A 25,293-nucleotide genomic window follows, 5' to 3' on the forward strand; every position below is an offset into this window, starting at 1 on the left:
TAGTCAAAGATATTCAGATGCTGTCTTATTCAAATTATGCATTATCCAAACATGAATAATGCTTTTCTACCTACTTTATAAGATGCATTAAATTTATACATGCTAGCAAAAAACCCTTCAGACTACATATTATATAGTTAAACCACTCCCTAAGTAATGAGCATTTATGTTTTAGCCTTCTTAAATGAGCTTTTTGTGCTTGCTGGATTCCTTAATACTGTTCTACACTAACAAGCTCAAAGTGCACACACACACACTCCAAAACAGAAAAAAAAAAAAAAAGAAAAAGGGAAAGAAAGGGAAAAAAGGGAAAGAAAGCCCTACCAGACTATGTATAAAGATGTTGCAGTAAATTACAGTAAAAATACAAACATATAAAACAAGAAGATCTGAAAATCAGTACAAACAGAGAGAAAATGCACAGCTGTTGCAAGAAAGGCCAAATTCTCTCCTGCGGTCAGTCTCTATCGCTACAGAGTCACAACCAAATACAAGTATGTTAGAGGTGAGGAAGAGTAAGGGCCAAGTTTCTTCATCACTGCAGTGAGTGAGACCAATTTAGGCAAAACCATTCCATTCCAAACATGTTAGGAGCACGCACTCAGCTGATCACAGTGTTCCAGCTTACAGGTAAGTAGCCCTGAAGATGTGCTAATTTGATCATGAGTAATACATAGATCCATTCATTCATACACAGAGCCATGCTCTCCTGATCTGTGAAACTAGCTGAAGCGGAACTCGCACTTTTGCAGATGATGTTTTTTTATCTCTGAAATGTTATAAATGTAATTTCTAGAGAATATGTATTTAGGAAAACAAAATGATACTGTACAGATTTCTGTTTTGTAGAAAGATATGCCCACTTTTGGGGGCAACATTTATTTCCCAGTGGAAACAGTAGGTTGTATCCCTGACATCAGGTAAGTGAAACAAACATAGAATCATAGAATGGTTTGGGTTGGAAGGGACCTCAAAGATCATCTAGTTCCAACCCCCCCTGCTACGGGCAGGGACACCCTCCACTAGACCACGTTGCCCAAAGCCTCATGCAACCTGGTCTTAAACACTTCCAGGGATGGGGCATCCACAACTTCTCTGGGCAACCTGTTCCAGTGCCTCACCACCCTCACAGTAAAGAATTTCTTACTAACATCTAATCTAAATCTACCCTCCTTCAGCTTAAACCCATCAAACGAACCTAAACTCATTACCACCCACAAGCTTGCTGTATTTTCCTGCAGCCACATTCTGCCTCACCAACAAAACATTAAGTTTCTTCCTCAGGCTAGTTTCAATAGTTTTGTCTCAGTATGAATAAAATAGGAAAACTGAAAAACCAAAATGAAACATTTCATGTGTAAAAATTAAAATGAACCAAAATTTGAATAACCTTTAAATGTAGAATGCAAGAGGCAGTCTAGTGACTATTAGATGTCCATGATTTCAGCTGCCTGGAAGGACAAACAGTTGAGTTTCTTCCCAAATACTGTCTCCTAATATTATGCCACCTGAGTAGTTAACATACAAGTTTGTTACATCCACTTCCAACAGCTGGAAAATCTTAGGTCCTTCTCCCCTTCCCAGTAGCTTGCTTCTGTACTTAAAATGTTTCTAATTCTTATGGAAAAGTCAGCTAATCTCCCTTACTAATTTTCATAACCAAAAATTCTGATTGTGGGAAAACAGAATGAGGGTGGGGATGCTGAACAGGCACAAGACATATGTGAACCAGCTCACTTTCTCCCCATGAAAAAGATACTGGTGTTGACTGGTCTGGTTCACCAAATGTCTCAAAAGACTGCGAAAACCACCCGTGTCCTATTCAAGTAATGTAGACAATACAGAGAACAGAAGAAAGCTGTTAGCCAGTTTTTATTCCCTAGGATGCAGTTACAGAGGACTGGAAGAGATGATTCAACATCTTGCTTGCAGAGGCTAAAATTAGAGGGTCCCACTCTATTCCCTAGCTTCCCAACTCCACAAACAGCCCAACCATCACCCTGGTGCCACATCTAGAATTTGTATGACGGTGCAGTAAGATGAGAGCCAAGCCAGTACAGGAGAGGGGGCGGATTTACAGCTGGAGAAAAACATCTGGCAGCAGCAAGCCCTGGACATCTACTGTGCTCGGCTGTGTTTTGAGACACTCGACAGTACAAAGGAATAAATGGAAGGGTGTACAAATTCACAGGCTCATTTCTAGAGTGGAAAAGTGAAGTCTGTTTAGTACATTCAAAACCTGCTCTGCATTCTCATTCTAACAAAAGTCTGCAAACTAGCCAGAATTAGATGCTTTACTGCATCACTATTCAGGAAGACCCTACAGCCTAGAGTTTCCGAATCTTCTAAGGAATTACAGGCTCCTTAATAGAAATGTTAATGCCCCTAACTTTTACTCACAAGTTCATAAACAAGCATGACTTTCAATGAAAAGAGTATGAATGAAGAGTTAAGCAGTATCGAGCCACTGGAAACATCCTAAAATGAAAGCTTAAAGACAGAATTAGAGTGGATGATTTTACAGAAAAGAGAGGGGATGGTGGAGGGGGGGAAGCAAAAGTAGAAAAAGAAGTGTCTGCTGTTTCTCTGAAGTTTCCTCATTTTAAAAGAGAACGAGATTACAGTTCAGCTCCTTAAGAATGAGTAAGATCAGGACAACAGAGAAAAACAGCAAGACAACCCACAGAGTCCACTTCACTGGAGTCAACAGGAAAACTCATATGTGGACTGTATTAAAAAAAGAAATCAGACTACCTGAACATAGAACAGCAGCTCAGAAAATTAAGTACTTACGTATTAAAAAACTGTTTTTACTACTCAAAGGCTAGAAAGTTGAGCAGGATCACAAGCCAACTCCTCAACTCTGCTCCCAAAGAACATTTTGCTCACTGGCAGAAAATTTATCTGCTTTTAATTTTCAGGGTATTTTTTTTATAGTTCTTGCTATCCTTCAGAATTGTAAAGTCAACAGAAATTTATCCAAAATTTCCCTATCTATATATATATACACAAAATAAAAACTCCATCCCTTCTTTAGTGACATACAACTAAGCATCTAATTTTGTACTGGTAACAGCCAATACAAATATGCTGATATGGGCCCTTTATTTCACAAAAAAATCATTGGTAGAATGTTCAGAATAAGACTTGAAGTGCTGAAAAAATTACCATTACAAACTTGAATTTCCCACAGTAATCATACTAACAAAACCACAATTAAGAGTAGCTTATTTCAGAAACATATTTAGAATCATAGAGTCATTTAGGTTGGAAAACACCTTTAAGATCAAGTCCAACTGTTAACCTAGCACTGCCAAGTCCACCACTAAACCATGTCCCTAAGCACCACATCTACGCGTCTTTTAAACACCTCCGGGGATGGTGACTCAGTCACTTCCCTGGGCAGCCTGTTCCAGTGCTTGACAACCCTTGTCGGTGAAGCCATTTCTCCGAATATCCAATCTAAACCTCCCCTGGCCCAACTTGAGGCCATTTCCTCTTGTCCTAGCACTTGTTACTTGGGAGAAGAGACCAACCCCCACGTGGCTACAGCCTCCTTTCAGGCAGTTGTAGAGAGCAATAAGGTCTCCCCTCAGCCTCCTCTTCTCCAGGCTAAACAACCCCAGCTCCCCCAGCCGCTCCTCACAAGACTTGTGCTCTAGACCCTTCTCCAGCTTTGTTGCCCTTCTCTGGACACGCTCCAGCACCTCAATGTCCTTCTTGTAGTGAGGGGCTCAAAACTGAACACAGCACTCGAGGTGCGGCCTCACCAGTGCCGAGTACAGGGGGACAATCACTTCCCTAGTCCTGCTGGCCACAAGCCAGGATGCTGTTGGCCTTCTTGGCCACCTGGGCACACTGCTGGCTCATATTCAAATAACATTACCACATAAAATTAATCATAGATAATATAGATGAGGATTTGTCAATTTAAACTTGTGATGGAAGACACAACAATGTATTTTGTATGTATATAAACACTGTTCAAAGTTTAAAAAAGCATCAGATAATTTGTAATTTCATTATTATCCCCTAATTTTGGTATTGTAAGAAAAGATTTTGTAGGTTACCTAAAATAACATTTCATTTTCAATGTTAAACTTAAGTATGTACACAGTCTCGCAATAATGCCCAGAAGTGACCACCTCTGTGCCATTATGGCCCATGATCGTTAAAACGTTCTCCTCCTACTGCTGGTTACTGATTTTAGATTAAAAGAATGCCAAACTTGTCTGAATTTCCTTATTTGGAAATTTATTGATAAAACGCTTCCTTCTGAAGGAGGAACTTCATTCAGTTAAACTCATTTTGTTACACTAGCTTCCAAGTGGCTGCTGGAAGTAGTTAATTCACCACCACTGTTGGAAATACAGCACAGTGAATGATCTGCAATTAGACAGACATTTCATTCCTTGATGATCTTCAGTCTGTCTCAGTCTCCTCAAACGATGTGCAGACTTAAACATAGAGATACTGGATCTGCAGTTCAGTTTTGAACATGGGAGGATGTAGGAGTTTGAGGATTTACGTTTTGTTTCCCTCTTCAAACTGACAGTTACAGCAGAGCAGCTATCTGAGCATGGTAACAGCTTCAAAGTATAGTTAATATTGCAGAGAGACTAGACTGTTGCAAGATCTATACAGTTAAAGTAGAACAGTTTATAGATTCAGGTAGCCTCAGTTATAAAACACTCCTTAGAGCCAAGAGTTGGGAAAGGCAGATGGGAAGAAACCCAAACAGAAGACACATGCCATTTCAGATGTTTACGTGTTACAGTTGCTTTCCAGAAGATGAATTGAGACCAACTCTTTTCAGATCACCAAATTTTAATTTTGATCACTATCAAAGTGACTTCTTATAACCTACGTATTATCTATTGCATTATTAGACTCTTTGAAACCTCTGATTTCATTTACCTCCCACGAAGCTCACAGTAAGTGTTTAAGCAAAAGGATATCTAAATTAAGCACTAAGAAAAGTAGCTCTGTTTTAAATTTTGTTCCACCTAACTTTGATCTCAATAAAAATGTGCTAATGGACTTAATTTACATTTCCCTATGCCTGATTTCAAAGCATAATCTGAAAAAGCCATTGTTTTTAAGTGACAAGACTAACAAAAGATAAAGCCACCTGAATATTCAGGTATCTGCACATTGATTTGACAGTCATCTTTGCATTTCTTTAAGCAAAAGAACATTTATTTTAACATAAGTGTATTAAAATTAGACATAAGCTTAGACTATCTGCCCATGATAAGTAATACCTACCATCAAGCTACAAGTCAGATTTACAGTATGTGTAAGCAATAGTATAAGCAATAAAAAAACCCACAAAGTCTCCTTACCACTTGTTGTGCAATGTTGACATTAGACTGTCCGAATGTTTTTGGCAGGAGCTGTTTTCCAAGCGTATTTACTGTAGAAGGATGAACAGCCAATAGAGAAACAACCCCTAAAACAAATACAAGCTTCAGGTCAGCCACATTGTATTATTTTAGCAATTCCAGTTTCATCTATACTACCAATACTTATTAATAGAAACTAGCTCTGAACTGCATAGAGTCAATATACACGTAGCATTTACACATTTGAAGCTCAAAAAGAAATTAAGATTAATGATATGTTCTCTCAAACTTTCTTCTATGTAACCTCACAGGTCAATGATCTAGTATGAACAGGTTTTAATTCCTTGTATTCCAATTTTTCTTTCAAAACAGAGTAATAGAGGTAATGGGCATCTGACAGAAAGCATAATCCCCTCCTCTTCTACCCTTATCCTTTGTGGCTTTTGAAATCTTGTCCCACACCACCTGAAAAATATACCCAACACCCCAGCATATGACACATCCTTCTAAGGCATGCTGTCTACAAAATACAAAATTTGGTTATCACAGGCCTTTCCAAGAGAACACTTCCAACTTTCCTCTAAGTGTCCCCTCTGAGATGAAGGCAGGGAATTAAAGAACAAAAGTCTTCAAGAATCCATATCTGAGCAAAATACATGCAACATAGTAGACCAGCCTTGCAGGGAAAGCTGCTCTCTTCCTGTTCATAAGCCATCCACAATCAACATTGACAGGTAAGCAAGTCTTAAGCCATATAAAACAAAAAATTCAGCTACAAAAATACCAAGCCAGGTATCCTCTAGCAATTTGATGCTCCATGCCATAGTTTAAAAAAAACCCAAAACCACAAAACAAACCAAACAAACAAAGGCAACAAATACTGACTACAGAAAAACAGTAATGGGTCAAACAAGTCTTAAAATACCAGAGACATTTATTTTGCTGAAACATCTGTCATTTGGTTGTCAGGTAAGACGTTAAGCAGTTCTTTCCCTCAGATCACTTTTAAATGGGCCAGTGGGGGCAGAAGGACTCAGCACAACTCCCATTTCTCTTCGTTTTTCCCATTAGCCAATACAGAAGCAATAAGTAAGCATTTTTACAATGGTTGTATCAGGAAGGGCCCTAACGAGTCCTTGATGCTTACCATCCCTCTTATGCATTCAGGTAGTCTACAGAAAGTTGGGGGCAACTCAAATCTCGTTTAAGTCCTTGCTTTCCAAAAGGCTTGTACTTCCTAGCTGCTATTACTACACCATGTCAAATTGACAGCTTCATACAAGAACCTATTCTCAGTCACACAAATTTGAATAGGATGCAGTAGCTTGTCATTCTTTCATTATTAACCAACTTTCCAGTGACCTTTCAGAAAGCCAGCAGCTATCTAATTCGTAACATAAGTCTGTTACACCTTCCTGTTCCTTCAAGTACACCCATCATTATCACAGCCTGTTTTGTGTCTGTCCTTTCTCTCCACAGAATGAAGTAACACGATATAAATTACCCTGGCTATTAGTGCTTGTGTATCTTCTTTGCAGCTTCCTGGAGGTCAATGTCTTTTTTTAAATCTCCTCCTCATTGCTTTAAAAACAACAAAGCAATCTGAAGATTATGTTTCCAGTATAAAGAGTTGTAACTGCTTTCCAAAGTTAAGACACCTCATCTGTTTGATTGCCTTTCCTTACTTTTGACAGTTCTTGTTGCCCATACACTTTCTAGTTCTCCTACCCTTTATTTTTGCAGGGGGCAGGGATGGACACATTATTCATGACAAAGGAATGCCATATGTGTACATATGGCATATGCACATTTTCTATTTTATTCCCTGTCCCTTTCCAAATAATTATCAAAATTCAATTTGTTCGTTCCCACCAAATACTTATACCACATTTTCACATAATCTACAGTGACTTCAAGATCTTTCTTGAGTGCTAATAGCTCACTTGGGGTCCTTACTGTATCTAGTTTGGTTTTCACCAATTATTAACCCATGGGAGGACCCTGCCATTCTATGACACCTTAATTTCTTTAACAGGCTGATTAAAGACCTTGATAATCAAGGAGGTTTTGTTGTTATTTTTAAGAAATCCAAGGGCATCACACTGATTAGATAACCCTTATCCACATGGTTGTTGACTCTTTCAAGGTATGACTTTGAAAAGACGTAACTTCAAAACTTCCCTTTTCCCCTCCCTCTAGAAAAGCTATGTTAACTCCTGCCCATTATCACACTTATTCATATGTCTACTACTTCTCTGTTATGTACTCAACCGATGTGCCTAACAGAAATCAGACTTACTCATCTGCAGTTATCTGAACCCTTCAGAAATTGGTGCAGGGTATGTCGCTTTCTATCCTTCTGGTACTATATGAATTATATGTGCACTGAGTTAGCAGGACAGAAGTACCATTGCTAGGTCCTTTAAGAATTCACAGGTAGATAATTCTCTGTTCACAATGGTATCTAACCATTCACGTTATCCTAATTAATTTTTTATCTTAATTTTTTCCTAAGACAACAACTTCTAGCAATACTTCAGTAGGACAACTTCATGAAGAACAGTATTGCCATGACTCTCCTAATAATTTTGGTCATCTGTCTACTCTTTAGATGCACTCAGAGACCTTGTTCTTCTGGTATGTTTAAAGTAATTCGTTATGCTATTGTGCTGTTTCTTAATAATTTTTACGCAGTCAACAAAGACAAATGCAAAAATCTTGCACTTGTGACAGCGTAACTCCATGCAACAGCAGAGCTCAGGGATCAAGTGGTTAGAAAGCAGACGTGCAGAAAAGGACCTGGGGGTCCAGGTAGACAATAAGCTGAATGTGACCCAGAAATACACCCCTATGCTAATGAAGACTTAACCACATCCTAGGCTGCCTTTGGAACAGTACATCAATAAGGTATTATTCCCTTTTACTCCAACACTCTTTAAGCTGTGCCTGGGTTACTCTGTTCAGTTTTGGGGCTCACAGTGCAAGAGAGGCATTAACAAACAGGAGAGTGTCCAGCAGAAAGACACTAATGTGGCTAGGGTACTGGAGCATATGGTGTACAAGAAGCTGGTGTGTGCAGCCTGTGGAAGAGAAGATTAAGGTGGAGCGAGAGGTATTATTTGTGGGAATCTAATCACTGTCTTCAACTTCATCAAATGGAGAGTTACAGAGATGACAGAAGACACAACAAAAGGAAAAGAGGCAACAGTTGCTGCACAAGTTGCTGCACAGCAAATACCAACCAGACATGAGGAAAAAGAATCACAGTGAGAAAGGTAAAGCACAGCAACAGGTCATTTAGGAGGTTCCCTGGAGATACACAGAAAAATTCAACTACTGAAGGCTCTGTGCTTTGAAACTGGCCCCAGTTTGATTGTAAGGTCAGATTAGATGGCCTCCGGTATCAATATATTATTCATTTAATTCTATGAATGCAAACAGCTATCTTGCAACTAAAACATCTGTGTGAAGGGACGAGTACACACTATACTTCTTTAAAGTTTTTAATTACATTAACATTTCCTGTAGTGCTGTGCCAGAGTTGATTCATGCAACTGAACCAATCTGGATCTATACAGAAACTGCAAAGTACATGTGTTTCTATGGCACAAACTGATTGGCAAGGAAATGCAAATACTACTGGAAGAACAGTAACACACGCTTCATAGTTCAAAGCAAAGTCAAAGTCAACTTATAAAAGATATCATACTAAATAAGAAAGAGCACAATTGCTCAACAATGGAGGGGGAAGAAGGAAAAAAGGGGTTTTTTTTAAAAAAGGGTATTTTAAATTTTTCTCTGCCCAAGTTCATCCTACTATTTTCTCATTTACCTGTTGTGCAAACGTTTCTCATATCCACCATATCCATCAAAGGCTCATAATGCTCTGGTTTCATAGTGGTTTTGTGTGGGGGGGTTTTTTGTTTGTTTGTTAAGTATACAAGCAGAAATATAATTTTATTAACTTAGCTTTGCAAGTGATTGACTGCTTGCTTTCTCAAAGGAATTTTACTAATAATTTGTTAATTACTGTTACAGCAATCACTGCAATCCAAATAATCCTGTACTTTGTGGCCAACATATGGTGTGCATAGCAGCATGTAAAAATTAAATCGCAAGTTTGCAAACAGCTTCCCTGGCACCAACTCTTCTTCCTTTTCAAAACAAACACATTATTAATACTGCTAGTTCCTAACTTTTTTTTTCCCCTCCTTCTTCTGAACACTTCAAAAGCCATGAGAAAAGGCCATGTAAAGCAGAAAAAAACCCCACAGGACATAATTTCTACTTAAATTCTCAGTCTTCCAAGCATCGCTAGTTTGGAAGACTACTCTACTAACTTATAAGCAATCATTAAACCTAAAGGGAAGTAGAACTTCATCAATAAGAAGTTCCAGAATGCCTCCAAACCGAAGATAATGATACAGATGGGACCAAGGAGTAATGCTGTGTAAAACAGGCACAGCACAAGTAGCAGTACCCTTTAACAAAGCCTGTTATTTGTCTACAAACTGTTCCAGATAGGAGCTCTCTTCATACAGAGTACACGGTAAATAACCTTCTTTGGTTACTGATTGCGTTTAGGGGAGAATCTTGAACTGAACCTTCACTTGCATATGAAAACAAACTCAAGAATTTTACCAAAAAAGAAAGATTCTCTTGCAGAATTTTAGCAGTAAGACAGACTGGTAATACAGCCAATTATGAACATTTTAAATAACTTGAGATGCCACAGAAAAAGACACAGTACATCTAAAATTAGAGAAAGGAGCGCCCTCTGCAGACAAAGCAGTAGATCTATCTAAAAGCTGACTGCTCCAGTTCATGAAACCGTAGTGACTTTGACATTTCAGACTAAAGAGGTTGGGCTGAGGTACTCCTTGCCTCAGGAGCAGAAATCCCATGCATTCTAGGTGTTGTACCACTTTCTGATGCAATCTTTGTTTTCTTTACTTGTGTAAGAGAGAGCAACAGAAGTGATGCAACAACAGAAGTAAACAAAAAAACAAGTCAGTTTCCTGATAATGCAGTCTCAAACAAAGTAAGTCTTGTCAGCCTGCCTTCTAGCATAGAAGCAATATTGTACATGGTAGAACTGGATTTGCTAAGAAGGCAATTTTGCAAGCACTTTCTGAATTATTACAACCCAAAAGAAGAACACACAGTATGAGAAGAGAGTGTTTTGTCAGAATGTAAAGTAATTCCTACCATCTCCTGCAACAGTCCCAACCCAACTCCATCTAGCAGACTAGTTTGTAAGTAAATACGTGATCAAATGTTAGGAGTTAAGCAAAGGGTTCTTTTAAGAAAAGTCTAAAGAAAATTAACCTTGCAGATGACAGCTTGTGGTATGCTGCTTATAACCATTCTTATGAACTCTACAAACTTTGTCGTAATTACATAAGCTTTGAAATTGATTTTAACAGAGCAGTTGGAATCTAGCTTAACAACAGCTACACAACTCAAAGGCAGTAATATTATTAAGCCAGTCTCAATACAAGTCAAATATGACTTATGTTCTCAAAAAGGTAACATTAATATCCATAATCTGATAAAAGTCGTAACTAAGAGAGCTTCAGTTGAAGAGACCAATGGGTCTCTTTCGTGAGACCAAAAAAGACCAGTGAGACTTTCCATGAAGATTTTATGAAGTGACACGGACACTAGATTCCACTGTCACTTCTGAGAAGGCCAAGTGCCATCTGTAACATCACATTCCTTATTTCAAGAATTTTTAAAAAAAGTTAATAGGAATGGAATTTATACAAAGCCAGAGTACCTGTACTGCTTAAGATGCAAATGATTGATATAAGATTACATGAAAACTATGATAATTATCTGGAAAATGTTGTAGATTCAATTTTGGCAGTCTTCTGTATGTGGATTTTTTTTTTTTGTAACAAAATAGATAGGAGAAGCAGAGGAGGGAATTCCACATCAACATCACTAGTGAAATTCCATACTGCCACCAGTTTGTAAAGCAAATACAGACAAAGCTAATTCAGCTCCAAACCTGTCCATCAAACCAACTGCTTAGAATAAACAAAACCCTAAGTAACGAAATGCAAACTAGCCTTAAGTGCACAATCTGCCCTTCTCTTTCCAGTGTGTCACCCCCCAACCACAAGCTGGTCTCAGTAGAAAATTGTCGGAACAATTATCAAGTTTGGAATCAAAAAAACGAGCCAGGTCTCTCACAGGAATGTAAAGTCGCTTAAGTCCACCTCATTTTTTGCAAAGATTCTTTTTTCAATTGAAAAGCTCTGGGTTATCAGATGACAGATTTTTCTCAGGGTCTCGGCAAATCGTGGGCCTTATTACAGATAGTGCTACAGTGTTCTAGAAGACCTTACATTAGACTCATTGATCTTTAGTCATGGCCTCTACTTGTCTTCATATCATCTTCACCTAATTCTTATTTGCCACTATCCTACTCAAGAAAGTTGCATTTGGCTAGTTCAGCCATGTAGTTGACAGCTTGGTATGCTGTTAGTAGTACCTTCCTCCTGAGTAAAGTAAGAGCAAAGCATCTGCATCTCCTGTAAACAGAAAGTTTGAAATAATTCAGAACTGGAGGTTTAGAGAAGCTTTCCAACCCTTTTTTTTGGATTTTGTTCAATGCAATACATTTATTTCCAGTACCAAAAAACTATATATGTACAAGATGCAAGAATTAGAAAAAGATGAGCTACTTCTAAAACATCTGTCATTAATCAGAAGTACTGTTCTATCCAGTTTTTTGGGCTGCTGTCAATAAAACTGACAGCAATAGGCCTTAGAACATTTTATTCCGTGAGCTTGAAAGTTTCAGTTGCCCACTTTTACACGGCTTCTCTGCTACCACAGCTAATAGGAAATCAAATGCCAAGTAGATCCCTCAACGACTGTTTACAGTATTTTGTCTGCATTTCGCTTTACAAAATCTACCCTAAATCACTAAGCTTGAACCGCTGCTTTCTTCCAAGTGCAAGAGGAGTCTTGAAAACACAGCTAGGATAAAAACATTAGTTTAAAAGTGCCATTTAAAGTTCCTTTCATCCACTTGTCCTGGTTAAACCCCAGATGGTAACTAAGCACCACGCAACCTATCCTACAAGGGCATAGGGAGGAGAATGGGAAAAAACCCCAAACTCATGGGTTGAGATAAAGACAGTTTAATAGAGTAACAAAGGAAAATGATATTATTATCATTATTACTATTTTTGTTATTATTATTATAATAATAAACAAATGATGCACAAATGCAATTGCTCACCACATGCGGAAGGGGAAAAAAACCAACACCACGCCCAGTCTGTTTCTGAGCAGCAATCCTGCCTCCCAGGAGCTTCCCCAGTTACATACAGTGAATGACATTACATGGTAGGGAATATCCCTTTGGCCAGTCTGGGTCAGCTGTCCTGGCTGTGCTCTCCCAGCTTCTTGTGCACCTGGCACGGTGTGGGAAGCTGAAAAGTCCTTGACTTGGTGTAGACAGTACAACTACCTAGCAACAATTAAAACATGAGTGTGTTATCAACAATATTCTCACACTAAATCCAAAACACAGCACTGTAACGGCTACTAGCCGAAACCAGGAGAGTATCCACCCCTTATTCCATATGTCATGCCCAGGTCCTATACTTCTCAATACATTCCAATTAATCACCACCACTTTTCCTGTCTTTTTGATATGTACACACAGATATCATTCCAGCTCTGGGGGCCCCAGTACAGGAGAGACATGGAGCTGTTGGAGCGAGTCCAGAGGAGGGCCACGAAGCTGATCAGAGGGCTGGAGCACCTCTCCTGTGAGGACAGGCTGAGAGAGTTGGGGTTGTTCAGCCTGGAGAAGAGAAGGCTCCGGGGAGACCTTATAGCAGCCTTCCAGTACCTGAAGGGGCCTACAGGAAAGCTGGAGAGGGACTGTTTATCAGGGAGTGCAGTGACAGGACAAGGGGTAATGGGTTTAAGCTGAAGGAGGGTAGATTTAGATTAGATGTTAAGAAGAAATTCTTTACTGTGAGAGTGGTGAGGTACTGGCACAGGTTCCCCAGAGAGGTTGTGGATGCCCCATCCCTGGAAGTGTTTAAGACCAGGTTGCATGAGGCTTTGGGCAACCTGGTCTAGTGGAGGGTGTCCCTGCCCGTAGCAGGGGGGTTGGAACTAGACGATCTTTAAGGTCCCTTCCAACCCAAACCATTCTATGATTCTATGATTCCCTTAGTCTCTGGGCCATTCCTCTAAAAAGTCCACCAAGTTCATTTAGTCCATGACTCCATCTGTCATAACAGTCTTTCAGGACAGGGGAGATGGTGTGCTATATTCAACTGTTGCATGCTGCATCCAGAGCTTGTAGCTGATGTATCTGGCACAGCCCATGCCCATGGTCTGTGGGTTGAAGATGTCAATTTTGAGGATGTTGCTGGGCACTTGTTGCTGAAGCCAGTTCTGGCTTCATCACCTCTACACCTTGCTCAGTTTCATCAAAGTTCATTCTTCATTAGTCTGGGTGATTCTTACTGTAATACCATTGTTATGGCATACAGCAATCATAGTAGTGACAATATGCCATATTATGTAGCAATTAACCTCATACAATTTAAATCATTGACTATTCTCACCCAAAATCAAATCCCCTTGAGGTACACACTGGACTTCTCCATCCCCCTGCATCACCCACCAAGTGCACCCAGTTCCTTAAGCAAAAGCAATCCCACAGATGGGTTACTCCTCCTGAGGCAGGAGTAACCCAGACTGTCTTCCCCAACATATTCTTTATGTGCACTATGGGAACTTTACACCCTTCTACAGTACGTGGAAGTTTTGATTGGGCAGGACCAGCTCGATTGGTAGACCCTCTACTGTTGACTAACCAGGTGGCCTTTGCTAAATGTGCATCCCAATGTTTGAAGGTCTCACCACCCATTGCTCTCAGCGTAGTCTTTAACAGTCCATTGTATCATTCGATTTTCACAGAGGCTGGTGCATGATAGGGGATGTGATACACCCACTCAATGCCATGCTCTTTGGCACAGCTGTCTATGACATTGTTTCAGAAATTAGTCCCATTGTCTGATTAAAATTCTTTCTGGGGTGCCATGTCACCACAAGACTTGCTTTTCAAGGCCCAGGATAGTGTTCCAGGCAGTGGCATGGGGCACGGGACGTGTTTCCGGCCATCCAGTGGTTGCTTCCACCATTCTAAGTACACAGTGCTTGCCTTGGTGGATGGGTGGGAGTGTCATATAATCGATCTGCTATGCCTCCCCATATTTATATTTCAGCCATTATCCTCCATACCAGAGAGGCTTTAACTGCTTGGCTTGCTTGATTGCAGCCCATGTTTCACATTCATGGATAACCTGTGTGATAGTGTCCACGGTCAAGTCTACCCCTTGATCACGAGCCCATCTATATGTTCCATCTCTTCCTTGATAGCCTGAGGTGTCATGGGCCTAGCGAGCTATAAAGAACTCACACTTATGCTGTCAGTCCAAATCCACCTGAGCCACTTCAATCTGAGCAGCCTTATCCACCTGCAGGTTTGTTTTGATGTTCCTCAGTAGCCCGACTCTTGGGTACGTGAGCATCTACATGATGTACTTTCACATCCAGCTTCTCTAGCTGGGCAGCAATATCTTGCCACGCTGGGGCAGCCCAGATGGGTTTGCCTCTGCGCTGCCAGTTGCTCTGCTTCCACTGCTGTAACCACCCCCAGGGCACTGGCCACCACCCATGAGTCAGTACAGAGGTAGAGCACTGGCCACTTTTCTCTTTCAGCAATGTCTAAAGCCAGCTGGATGGCTTTCACCTCTGCCAACTGACTCGACTCACCTTCCTCTTCAGCAGCTTCTGCAACTTGTCGTGTAGTTCACCTCCAATGCTTCCCCACAATGTGACAGGACTCATCAGTGAACATGGCAGATGGCTTCTCATTTTCTGGCAATTTATTACATGGCAGGGACTCTTCAACACGCATAACCTCCTCCTCTGGCGATATTCCAAAATTCCTGCTGGCCAGTCCATGATCACTTCCAGAATTCCTGGGCAACTGGGGTTTCCTAATTGAGCCCATCAGTGCAACCCACTTACTCCACGCAGCATCAGTTGCATGGTGTGTAGAGACCCTCCCTTTGAACATCCTGGCAGTCAGGGTGCCAGGAGGAGCTGTGCTTCAGTACCAGCCACCTCCAAAGTGGTTCAAACCCCTTCATATACTGTCAATTTTCAGTTGGAGTGTAGCAGGCCTCGGATCCTTCTATCTCTGACTCCAAAATCCCACAGCTCAACCTCGAGTCTGCCCTGGTGCTTTCTGCCACAGACTCCAGGTAGGGCCATTCTCCCTGGCCGCAGTGCAGAGCACATTTTTTACGTCTGGTCCCTCCTGGACTGGCCCAAGGGCTACTGCATGAACTGTTTCTTGTTTCATTTGTTCAAAGGCTTGTTGTTGATCAGGGACCCATTTGAAATTGTTCTTCTTCTGGGTCATTTCATAAAGAGGGCTTGCAATCAGACTGTAATTTGGAAGACGCATTCTCCAGAAACCCACAATGCCTAAGAAAGCCTGTGTTTCCTTTTTGCTCGTTGGTGGAGACATAGCCGCCATTTTGTTGATTGCATCCACTGGGATCTGACAACACCCAACTTGCCAACTGTATGAGGTTCAACAAGGCTCAGTGCTGAGTCCTGCGCTTGGGTCACAACAACCCCATCCAACACTAGAGGCTTGGGGAAGAGTGGCTGGAAAGCTGCCTGGCAGAAAAAGACCTGGGGATGTTGGTCAACAGCCAGCTGCATATGAGCCAGCAGTGTGCCCAGGTGGCCAAGAAGGCCAACAGCATCCTGGCTTGTGTCAGAAATAGTGTGGCCAGCAGGAGCAGGGATCATCCCCCTGTACTTGGCACTAGTGAGGCAGCACCTTGAGTACTATGTTCAGTTTTGGGCCCCTCACTACAAGAAGGACATTGAGGTGCTGGAGCGTGTCCAGAGAAGGGCAACAAAGCTGGAGAAGGGTCTAGAGCACAAGTCTTGTGAGGAGCAGCTGAGGGAACTGGGGTTGTTTAGCCTGGGGAAAAGGAGGCTGAGGGGAGACCTTATTGCTCTCTACAACTGCCTGAAAGGAGGCTGTAGCCACGTGGGGGTTGGTCTCTTCTCCCAAGTAACAAGTGCTAGGACAAGAGGAAATGGCCTCAAGTTGGGCCAGGGGAGGTTTAGATTGGATATTCGGAGAAATGGCTTCACCGACAAGGGTTGTCAAGCACTGGAACAGGCTGCCCAGGGAAGTGACTGAGTCACCATCCCCGGAGGTATTTAAAAGACGCGTAGATGTGGTGCTTAGGGACATGGTTTAGTGGTGGACTTGGCAGTGCTAGGTTAACAGTTGGACTTGATCTTAAGGGTGTTTTCCAACCTAAACAATTCTATGATTCTATGATTTTAATCCCAAAAACTGGATCTCCTCTGCAGGTCCCTTGACCTTACTTTGTCTTATGGCAAAACCAGCTTTCAGAAGGGTTTGGACTATTTTCTTCCCTTTCTCAGAGACTGCTGTGTTGCCCCATACGATGATATTCTCAGTGTATTGCAGGTGCTGCAGAGCTTCACCCTGTTCCAGTGCAGTCTGGATCAGTCCATGGCAAATGGTGGGGCTGTGTTTCCACCCCTGGGGCAGTCAATTCCAGGTGTACTGGACAGTCTTCCAAGCAAAAGCAAACTGTGGCCTGCACTCTGCCACCAAAGGGATGGAGAAAAACACATTCGTGATATCAGCTGTGGCATACCACTTGGCTGCCTTTGACTCCAGTTCATACTGAAGTTTCAGCATGTCTGGCACAGCAGTACTCATGGACAGCGTGACTTCAATCAGACCACGATAGTCTACTGTCAGCCTCCACTCTCCATTACACTTTCACACTGGCCATATGGGTCTGTTAAAGGGTGAGCTGGTTCTGCTGATCACTCCCTGTCTCTCCAGTTGACAAATCAGCTTACGGATGGGAATCAGGGGGTCTTGGCTGGTGCAGTATCGCTGCTGGCACACCACTGTGGTAGCGATTGGCACCTGTTGTTCTCTGACCCTCAGCAACCCCACAACAGAAGGGTCCTCCGAGAGACTGGGCAAAGTAGACAGCTCTTTAATTTCCTCCGACTCCAAGGTAGCTATGCCAAAAGCCCATCGGTACCTTTTTAGGTCCTTGAAATACCCTCTCCTGAGGTAGTCTATGCCAAAGATGCACGGAGCCTTTGGGCCAGTCACAACGGGGTGCTTTTGCCACTCATTCCCCATTGGACTCACTTTGGCTTCCAATACAGTCAACTGTTGGGATCCCCCCATCACTCCAGAAATACAGATGGATTCTGCCCCTTTATAGCTTGATAGCATAGTCCAGTAAACCCGGTTGTCCCTCTCCTCCACCTGGCTGGAGGCAGGGCCCCTCTAGTCCTGGTCATAGTATTCATTACAGATGAATGGATTCATGTGGCACACGTGGGTTCGAATCTCATCCTTGTTACTCACTTATTGTAAATACAAATCAGAAGCTCCTTCCATAAGATCGGAAGTAAGATCAGTCTTCCTACTCTGGGGAACTGCCCACTGGAGACTGGAGCTGGAAGAACTCCCATGAGATTGTTTTTCCTTGCAATTCAGATACCCAAGCCTCTAGGGTCGAGGTCAGTTTTCCATCCCACTTCCTCATGTCCTCTCCGTGGTCACTCAGGTAAAACCACAGGTGCCTCATGGCGCGTACCTTCTATATCCTCTCCCTTCAGCAGAGGAACACTTACTCCTAATAGCTGAGATAGTGGTCCATACAAGCAGGGAACTGGACATATCCTCTTTAAGTTGCCAGACCTCCCAGGGCAGTTTCTCAAACATGTTTTTTGATTTTTTTGGACAGTCTTTCCACAGCTGAGACACAGGCCCATAGGGAGGAAGAGAGATTTTCTTTGTATCACCAGAGTTGGCCAGCCACTTCATTCACTGTTGGTGCCTCTTCATCTTTCCAGGCCAGTACTGCCAATGATTTTGTATACATTGCCTATGCGCTTTGTACAAACCTCCACCACATGGGTCGGGTACACTGGACTTCACCTGGATCTGTGGGTAACTGCATGTTGTCTGTGTCATAATAAACCATATCCCTCACAGCTAATTCCCTCAGGTACTGGATACCTCTCTCCATAGTGGTCCACTTGCCTGGATGACATAAAACATCTTCTTTGAAGGGATACCTTTCCCTCACACCTGACAAGAGTCGCATCCAGAGGCTGAGGGCTTGTGTCCCTTTTCCAATTGCCTTGTCAATGCCCCCTTCCTGGGACAGGGATCCCAGCTGCTTGGCCTCCCTACCCTCTAATTCCAGGCCACTGTCCCCGTCTTGTGGTTTAGTTCCAGCTGGCAGCTAAGCACCATGCAGCCACTCACTCACCCTTCCCCCACCAGGGAAGAAAAAGGTAAAACTCATGGGTTGGGATACGGACAGTTTACTTGAGAGGAAAATAACAACAACAGTACTTAGAATATACAAAGCAGGTGATACACAATGCAACTTGTTCACCTCCCTGGAGCCTGATGCCCAGGCCATCCCCCAGCAGCGACCCCTCCTCCCCCACCGCCCCCCTTTATATACTGAGCATGATGTCATATGGTATGGAATATCCCTTTGGCTAGTTTGGGTCAGCTGTCCTGGCTGTGTCCCCTCACAGCTTCTCGTGAAAATTAACTCTATCCAAGCCAAAAACCAGGACATCCAGCTATCCCAACATCCAAGCAGCCAGGTGACAAGTTGCTCAGCTGAAATCTTTTCGCATATCTCACAGCTCACTCAGGGATATGGAACAGGTGGTTATCTCTGGTTCTGTCTCTTCCTCCTGTTCCTGTGATGGCCCTGTTTCATCATCCTTCACTAAATAAGCTGACTTTGGTGTCCATTTCTTCTTAAGTATAGGGGCGACTGATACTAGTGTGGGTTGGTTCTCTGGTTCAGCTGCAGTGCCATCTGTCACCGGGGTTGATCTCTGATTCTTAAATAGTTGTTTAACCCTAAGCAAGAACTGAACCACATTCAGGAGAACTAGCAATAGAAGCATGCTCATCTGAACATCCCAAGGATATTTAACATTCTCAAGAGCTATTGTAATTAGCCTGGAGAAGAAGGGGAAGGTGAAGGAAGGTGTCTCTCCTACATATTGGCTCACCGAGGAGAAAAAGTAAAAAGTGTAATTACTAATAGCTTCTGACAGATGGCTCCCAAAGTACGGAGATGAAACCATTGCTGTCGCTCCACTGCCACTGAATACAAATACAAAACTGGTCTGACTATCAATGATTTTATCATACCATAAGCCAGTAGTACACCAAACAGCAGAGCTATAACCCTAATGCAACACCCAGAGGTGACAAACCACACATAAACACTGATAATCAGTATATATGGCAAGTAAGGTGTTACATAGCACAACTCTGAGAACAAATAAAACAAGATTGTAACCAGCAACGATTAAACTAATATAATAAATGCTTGTAACAAATTTGTTTTAACATGCTCTGGTCAGATCTGTCATTATCTTAACCCTTCATGCTCCACACTGGGAACCAGAAAAGGACTGTCGTGGTTTAACCCCAGATGGTAACTAAGCACCACGCAGCCACTTGCTCAATCCTCCCCCCCTCAAGGGATGGGGAGGAAAATGGAAAAAACAAACCAACAAAAAAACGCCACAACTCATGGGCTGAGATAAAGACAGTTTAATAGAATAACAAAGGAATAGAATAATAATAGTAGTAATAGTAATAACAACAACAACATTAAAGTATGTATTATATATAACAAGTGATGCACAAATGCAATTGCTCACCACATGCGGAAGGGGAAAAAAACCAACACCACGCCCAGTCTGTTTCTGAGCAGCAATCCTGCCTCCCAGGAGCTTCCCCAGTTACATACAGTGAATGACATTACATGGTAGGGAATATCCCTTTGGCCAGTCTGGGTCAGCTGTCCTGGCTGTGCTCTCCCAGCTTCTTGTGCACCTGGCATGGTGTGGGAAGCTGAAAAGTCCTTGACTTGGTATAGACACTACAACTACCTAGTCACAACTAAAAACATCAGTTATCAACATTATTCTCATCCTAAATCCAAAACACAGCACTACACCGGCTACTAGAAATAAAATTATCTCAGCCAAAACCAGGACACCAGTCCACATCACCTACAAAGAAAATTACTCCTTACCACAAAAGCATCAACTTGACTAGATTATTTAGATTACATATATACAGAATATGTATAAAGGGTGTACTTAGAAGATCTGTGAAAGAAGACAGAGGTGACGATTATATTCTAGGAGCCGATTCCTCAGATGTCACTCCTGTGAAGTTGCAGTTTGTAATGTATGTCTCACAACAGAAAACAACTCTTTTTGAGGTTATCAACCTACCATAAGCTTTGACAACACACAGATGACTATCTCTAAGTTGTGTGCCAAATCAAGTAACAATATCTCTGCTTATTGAACACGTCACACCATCCTCTTAAGACAACATGCTTACACAGCAATTCTAAGCACTTTTACAAAGACATTGATCTTTCCCAGTGTGTAGTACTACTACATGTCTAAGTAATATCTTACATCAACTCAGACTTCTAGGCGATTCTTATCACCCTTAGATATGACTAGTAATACTTTACTCTAGCTATTACAAACCAGTCTTTCCAAGTTTGTGTTGAAATAAACTGTGTGGTCTACCTTTAGACTTTTAAGTCTTTTTAGACTTTTCCAAATACCATTCCTATTTGTAGCAGTTTTATTTCCTGAGCTTGACTGTAGATAATAATAATTGTTTGGAATTACCTCAGCTGCAATAATACACGAGTATTTTATAACCAATGATCAGACATATGTCTGTTTTCTAAAGTATGAATCACTGCCAAAGTTTCTTGTCATATAAATGAAAAGAATCTTGCAGTTAGGCAACGTTGAAATGTAAGAGTCTAAATATACCGTAAAAATTTACGTTTGACTTTTTTTTTCAATTACCAAATCTGAAATGAAAACAAACCTGAAGTTCTTTATGCCCATAAAATGTGAAAACATATTTTAAAGTCTAAGAGTTGAAAGGAGGTAAGGTGATTTTTTACAAGTATTTTCTGGTTACATACCAATAATGCCACCTACTGGCATGACAGAAGATCCAAATTTTCTTTCTCAGTAATTTTAAAACTAATTTAAGAACTTTAATTTCAATACAACATTAAATATCATTTGTTACCTTTTCCCTTGCACTCATCTGAAGCAGGTAATTTCTTTCACTCAAATATCTTTACAAGCAAGGGGCATGATTATAATTGAACAGTGTTCTCTCTAATACTTAAATATCAACCCTAATTTGACTATAACAAGGACCAGAATGTAGCAGTTTTCCTCAAAATGCAACCTCCCTGAACACCAAAATTTCTAAGTCTCTCAAATTCATTGCCAAATAACTTTTAGAAGACACAAACTCGTGAGGAAGTTTTACTGGTTCAGTGCCCATTAAAAATTCTTTCCATCCCTCCAACCCATATGTATTTTCTAACTCTCAAAATTAATTCTCATTATAATTATCAAAGTCCATGTACAGGGTGAATTTTAGCAATTTCAGGAGAATAGAGCTAGACTCTCAAACATATTCCAAAACAAAGTTAGGAATTAAAAAAAATATTTTTTTAATCTCAGAATGGAAACAAACTAACAATTAAAATATCCAAATGAGATTATCCCTGCCTCATAACCAAGGTATGCAAGAGGCAAACAATTACCATCAAGTAAATTTGGAATTTTACTCCACAATTAAGCTGCTCTCTTATTCTGTCTTCAATAAAACAATTTATCCTTTTTATTATTGCCAAAAAAGGAACAGAGCTATAAGTCACAATTTGGGTGCCCTTAGAGCTGTTCTTCACTTAACCTTTGAAATTTTTATAAATATTGCTTCTGATTGTAATTTGAGGGCTTAGTAGGATTAATTTAGGCACAATTTCCACAAAACCCATTCCTGAAATCTAGGGTAACAAGCAATGGAAAGAGCCCTGTGTAATGATGTTCTCAGCAACTGAAACTTTAGGGAAAAAAATACCATTGGGTATTTTGGAATGAGCAAAGGAAACTTACACCTGCTTCCAATGGGATGTAGCATTCCTCCACAATGTCACAACTGAAGCTGACAGTGAATACAACAGCACAGGGCAAGCAGCAGATATCAAACTAAGTAGCTTTATAGAGAGTTCATGAGTGAGAGGACATCTGGATATACAGCTGGCTTTTGCTGTGCACGTTAACTCATTCACAAAGCTACATTTTAAAAGCTCCTGGCGTTGCTCAGGATTTCCTGAAACTAAAACCTCCCCTCTCACACTCTGCACGTTACATCGGTGCTTCTCTCCTGAACAAGTTTATGTAAGAAAACCATCTTCCTGGTTACCAGGTACATCAAACCTTTCACAGTCATATTTGTACCAAAACAAACCATTCTAGACGAAATCTGGGTATTTGTGCCACTTAAACCCTACCAGACCAAACTCAGCAGACCTTGCACTTAACAGGAAAGCTGCACTAGGACGTGAATGCCATACCTCCTGTCCTCCGAGGAGGTCAGAGCTTTTCAATAGCAGCCAAACATACTGAAAACCTGCCTTACCTAAGTTTCCTCATCCAAGGACTGGCAAATACTCAAACAGTAAACAAATTTATCCCACACATATGCATTTCCATCAAGAAACACTAATTAGATAGTACATTTTCTGAAACATTTATCAGATCTGGGAATCAATATGGCCTTAGATCAAAAAGGGGCTAATATAACTGGTATATTGCTCCACTGGGACTTTTCCAAGATTCAACTTTAAGAATTAGCTTTCTAGAGTAATTTCTCAGTGGTGAAGTAACAGAAGTAGGCAGAGAGAAAATCTTCCTCCAGTGAGCAGAGGTGTCATCTTAAAACGCAGGAACACTTGCACCTTGCTTGAGCAGCTCCATGGAACGCTGTTTTTTCAGGGCTAAATGGGTGCTACTCTCCAGTAATGGAAATACACAGGGGTATCAGAGAACACAGGAATTTACACACAACCTCTTCTGCAGGTTGCACAAGCACTGGAAGAAGCACAAGCTTCCAGCTCACTTCTACCACATAGAAATACTGATACCCTCTTATTCCAAACTACAGATGTTTTTGAAGACTTTTTTAGAGTATTTTTGAGAATGATATTTTATGTCCAAGACCAATTTACTCAAAATTACATGCATTATAAACAATTGTTTTGTTTTTTTACTATTTTCTCCTCTTAAAACAAATAAAGTCAGTCTCTGCATTAAAAACAAAAATCCTAATCTGAAGTTCATGGCTGAGACCAGTCTCTTCAAAATTAGACTGAAGCATGTCCTCACTAGTTGAAGTAAAAAAATCTGTCTAGGTTGGTAACCTGTTTCTGACAGTTGGTATTAGTGGACAATCAGGGAATGAATGTAAGGACAAGACTAGGACACAGAGATAATTCCCTAACGTACCCTCTCTCCCCCAGATTCTACAGCTTTAGCACTTTTTGAGCAAGAGGTTGTGCACCATAACTGTTCGGCATATCAAGATGAGCGATATCCCCTTTTCATCACGTATCTAAGAAAAAAAAAAAAAAAAGAAAACCCCCCACTTTTAATGATGATCACTAGAGAAAAATATAAAGATTCTTTCCTGACCTCCTTCAATTCATCCTAAGAAGTATACCAGATACACTTCTGCTGCCCTGTGGAAAGCTTACTCTTAGTTTTTTATCTATCGTTGTGGACTGAATCCTCTTCATTGTGAAATTAAGAGAAATTTTGCACAAACTTAGCAGAACAGGAAAGGATTGGACTTTTAGATAAAATGGCATGTAATGTAGACAGCTACTTTTAGAAAGCACAGTGCTATACACTTTTGTGTATAGACAGTACTTCTGTGTATAGTAGTTACGTTAAAAATTCCAATATTTAAAGACTACACCAAAAAAATCTAAAAATTATTTAAAAGTGGCAACAGAAAATAAGTACTACTATAGTGAATAAATTCTGATACCTATCTGAATACTTTAGTGACAAAATATTTGTTATTTTAATCTCTGATTCAGACTACAGAGCCTGCACAGACAAGGTAGAGGCAAGAAACATAAAATGATCAAGCCAAGAGAAACAGTTGTTTCTTCTCAATATTGAGAATTAGTCGCTGTCCATTAACTTTACAGAACTCCCCAAAAAGCAATGAGGTGCAAAAATTAACTGAGGATAGCTTAGTTTGCTAAGCTTCATGGTAGTATACATTGAGAATAGAGCTAGACTCTCAAACCGGAGGAGCTGCAAGCCTATAATAAACCATTTAATCACTTGAATTTTAAAAATTCTACAAGCAATGAAATGGCCTGTATTTTGCCCACTTTAAGAGCTACGTAATAATGGGAGATTCACATTTCCAATTCTTGCTGTCTAGACTGTACTGTCTGTTTTGACTAGCTCTCCACTGACTGTAATGGGGTCTAGACAGACGCCTACATGGATGTAAAACGTCCCCTCAAGTATCCAACCTGACAAAACCGCCAGATTTACTGCCCACAGGAGGGTAGGGAAAATGATAGCTGCTAAGGATCAGGTACTCTACCTGCACACTTTTTTTGTTCATGGGTGTGAGACTCTGTTTACAAATATACACGTGGACCAGTTAATAAGTGTCAGTTATTCAGCCCTTAGTGACTTCTCCATCAAAAGTAGATCATGGCAGATTAGTCCTACAGCCCCCTTTTGTAAAATGACGAATATTTTGGACAAGGGAATGTCAAAGAGTTAAATTGGTGGTGACAGAAATTAGAAGTTCTGCAAGTTGTGAAAATAAATGCTTAATGGCGGTTTCTTAGTTTATAAAAGACTAGAGCAATAATACCAATGGAGTTCACCTGAACTG

The 25,293-nt window shown here is 40.9% G+C and overlaps 1 protein-coding gene across 4 annotated transcripts in view; it reads right to left on the reverse strand.

Annotated features, from left to right (window-relative positions):
• TFDP1 (transcription factor Dp-1) overlaps positions 1 to 25,293 on the reverse strand; it is a 57,247-nt gene that overhangs the window by 15,774 nt on the left and 16,180 nt on the right. For all 4 annotated transcript variants that reach the window (XM_054838898.1, XM_054838895.1, XM_054838917.1 and 1 more), the window contains exon 4: positions 5,346 to 5,452. In XM_054838898.1, coding sequence (XP_054694873.1) covers positions 5,346 to 5,452 — 107 coding nt within the window. The remainder of the gene's footprint in view (positions 1 to 5,345; positions 5,453 to 25,293) is intronic.

The sequence above is a fragment of the Grus americana genome, chromosome 1 (assembly GCF_028858705.1).
Source record: "Grus americana isolate bGruAme1 chromosome 1, bGruAme1.mat, whole genome shotgun sequence".
NCBI classification, from domain to species: Eukaryota; Metazoa; Chordata; class Aves; order Gruiformes; family Gruidae; genus Grus; species Grus americana.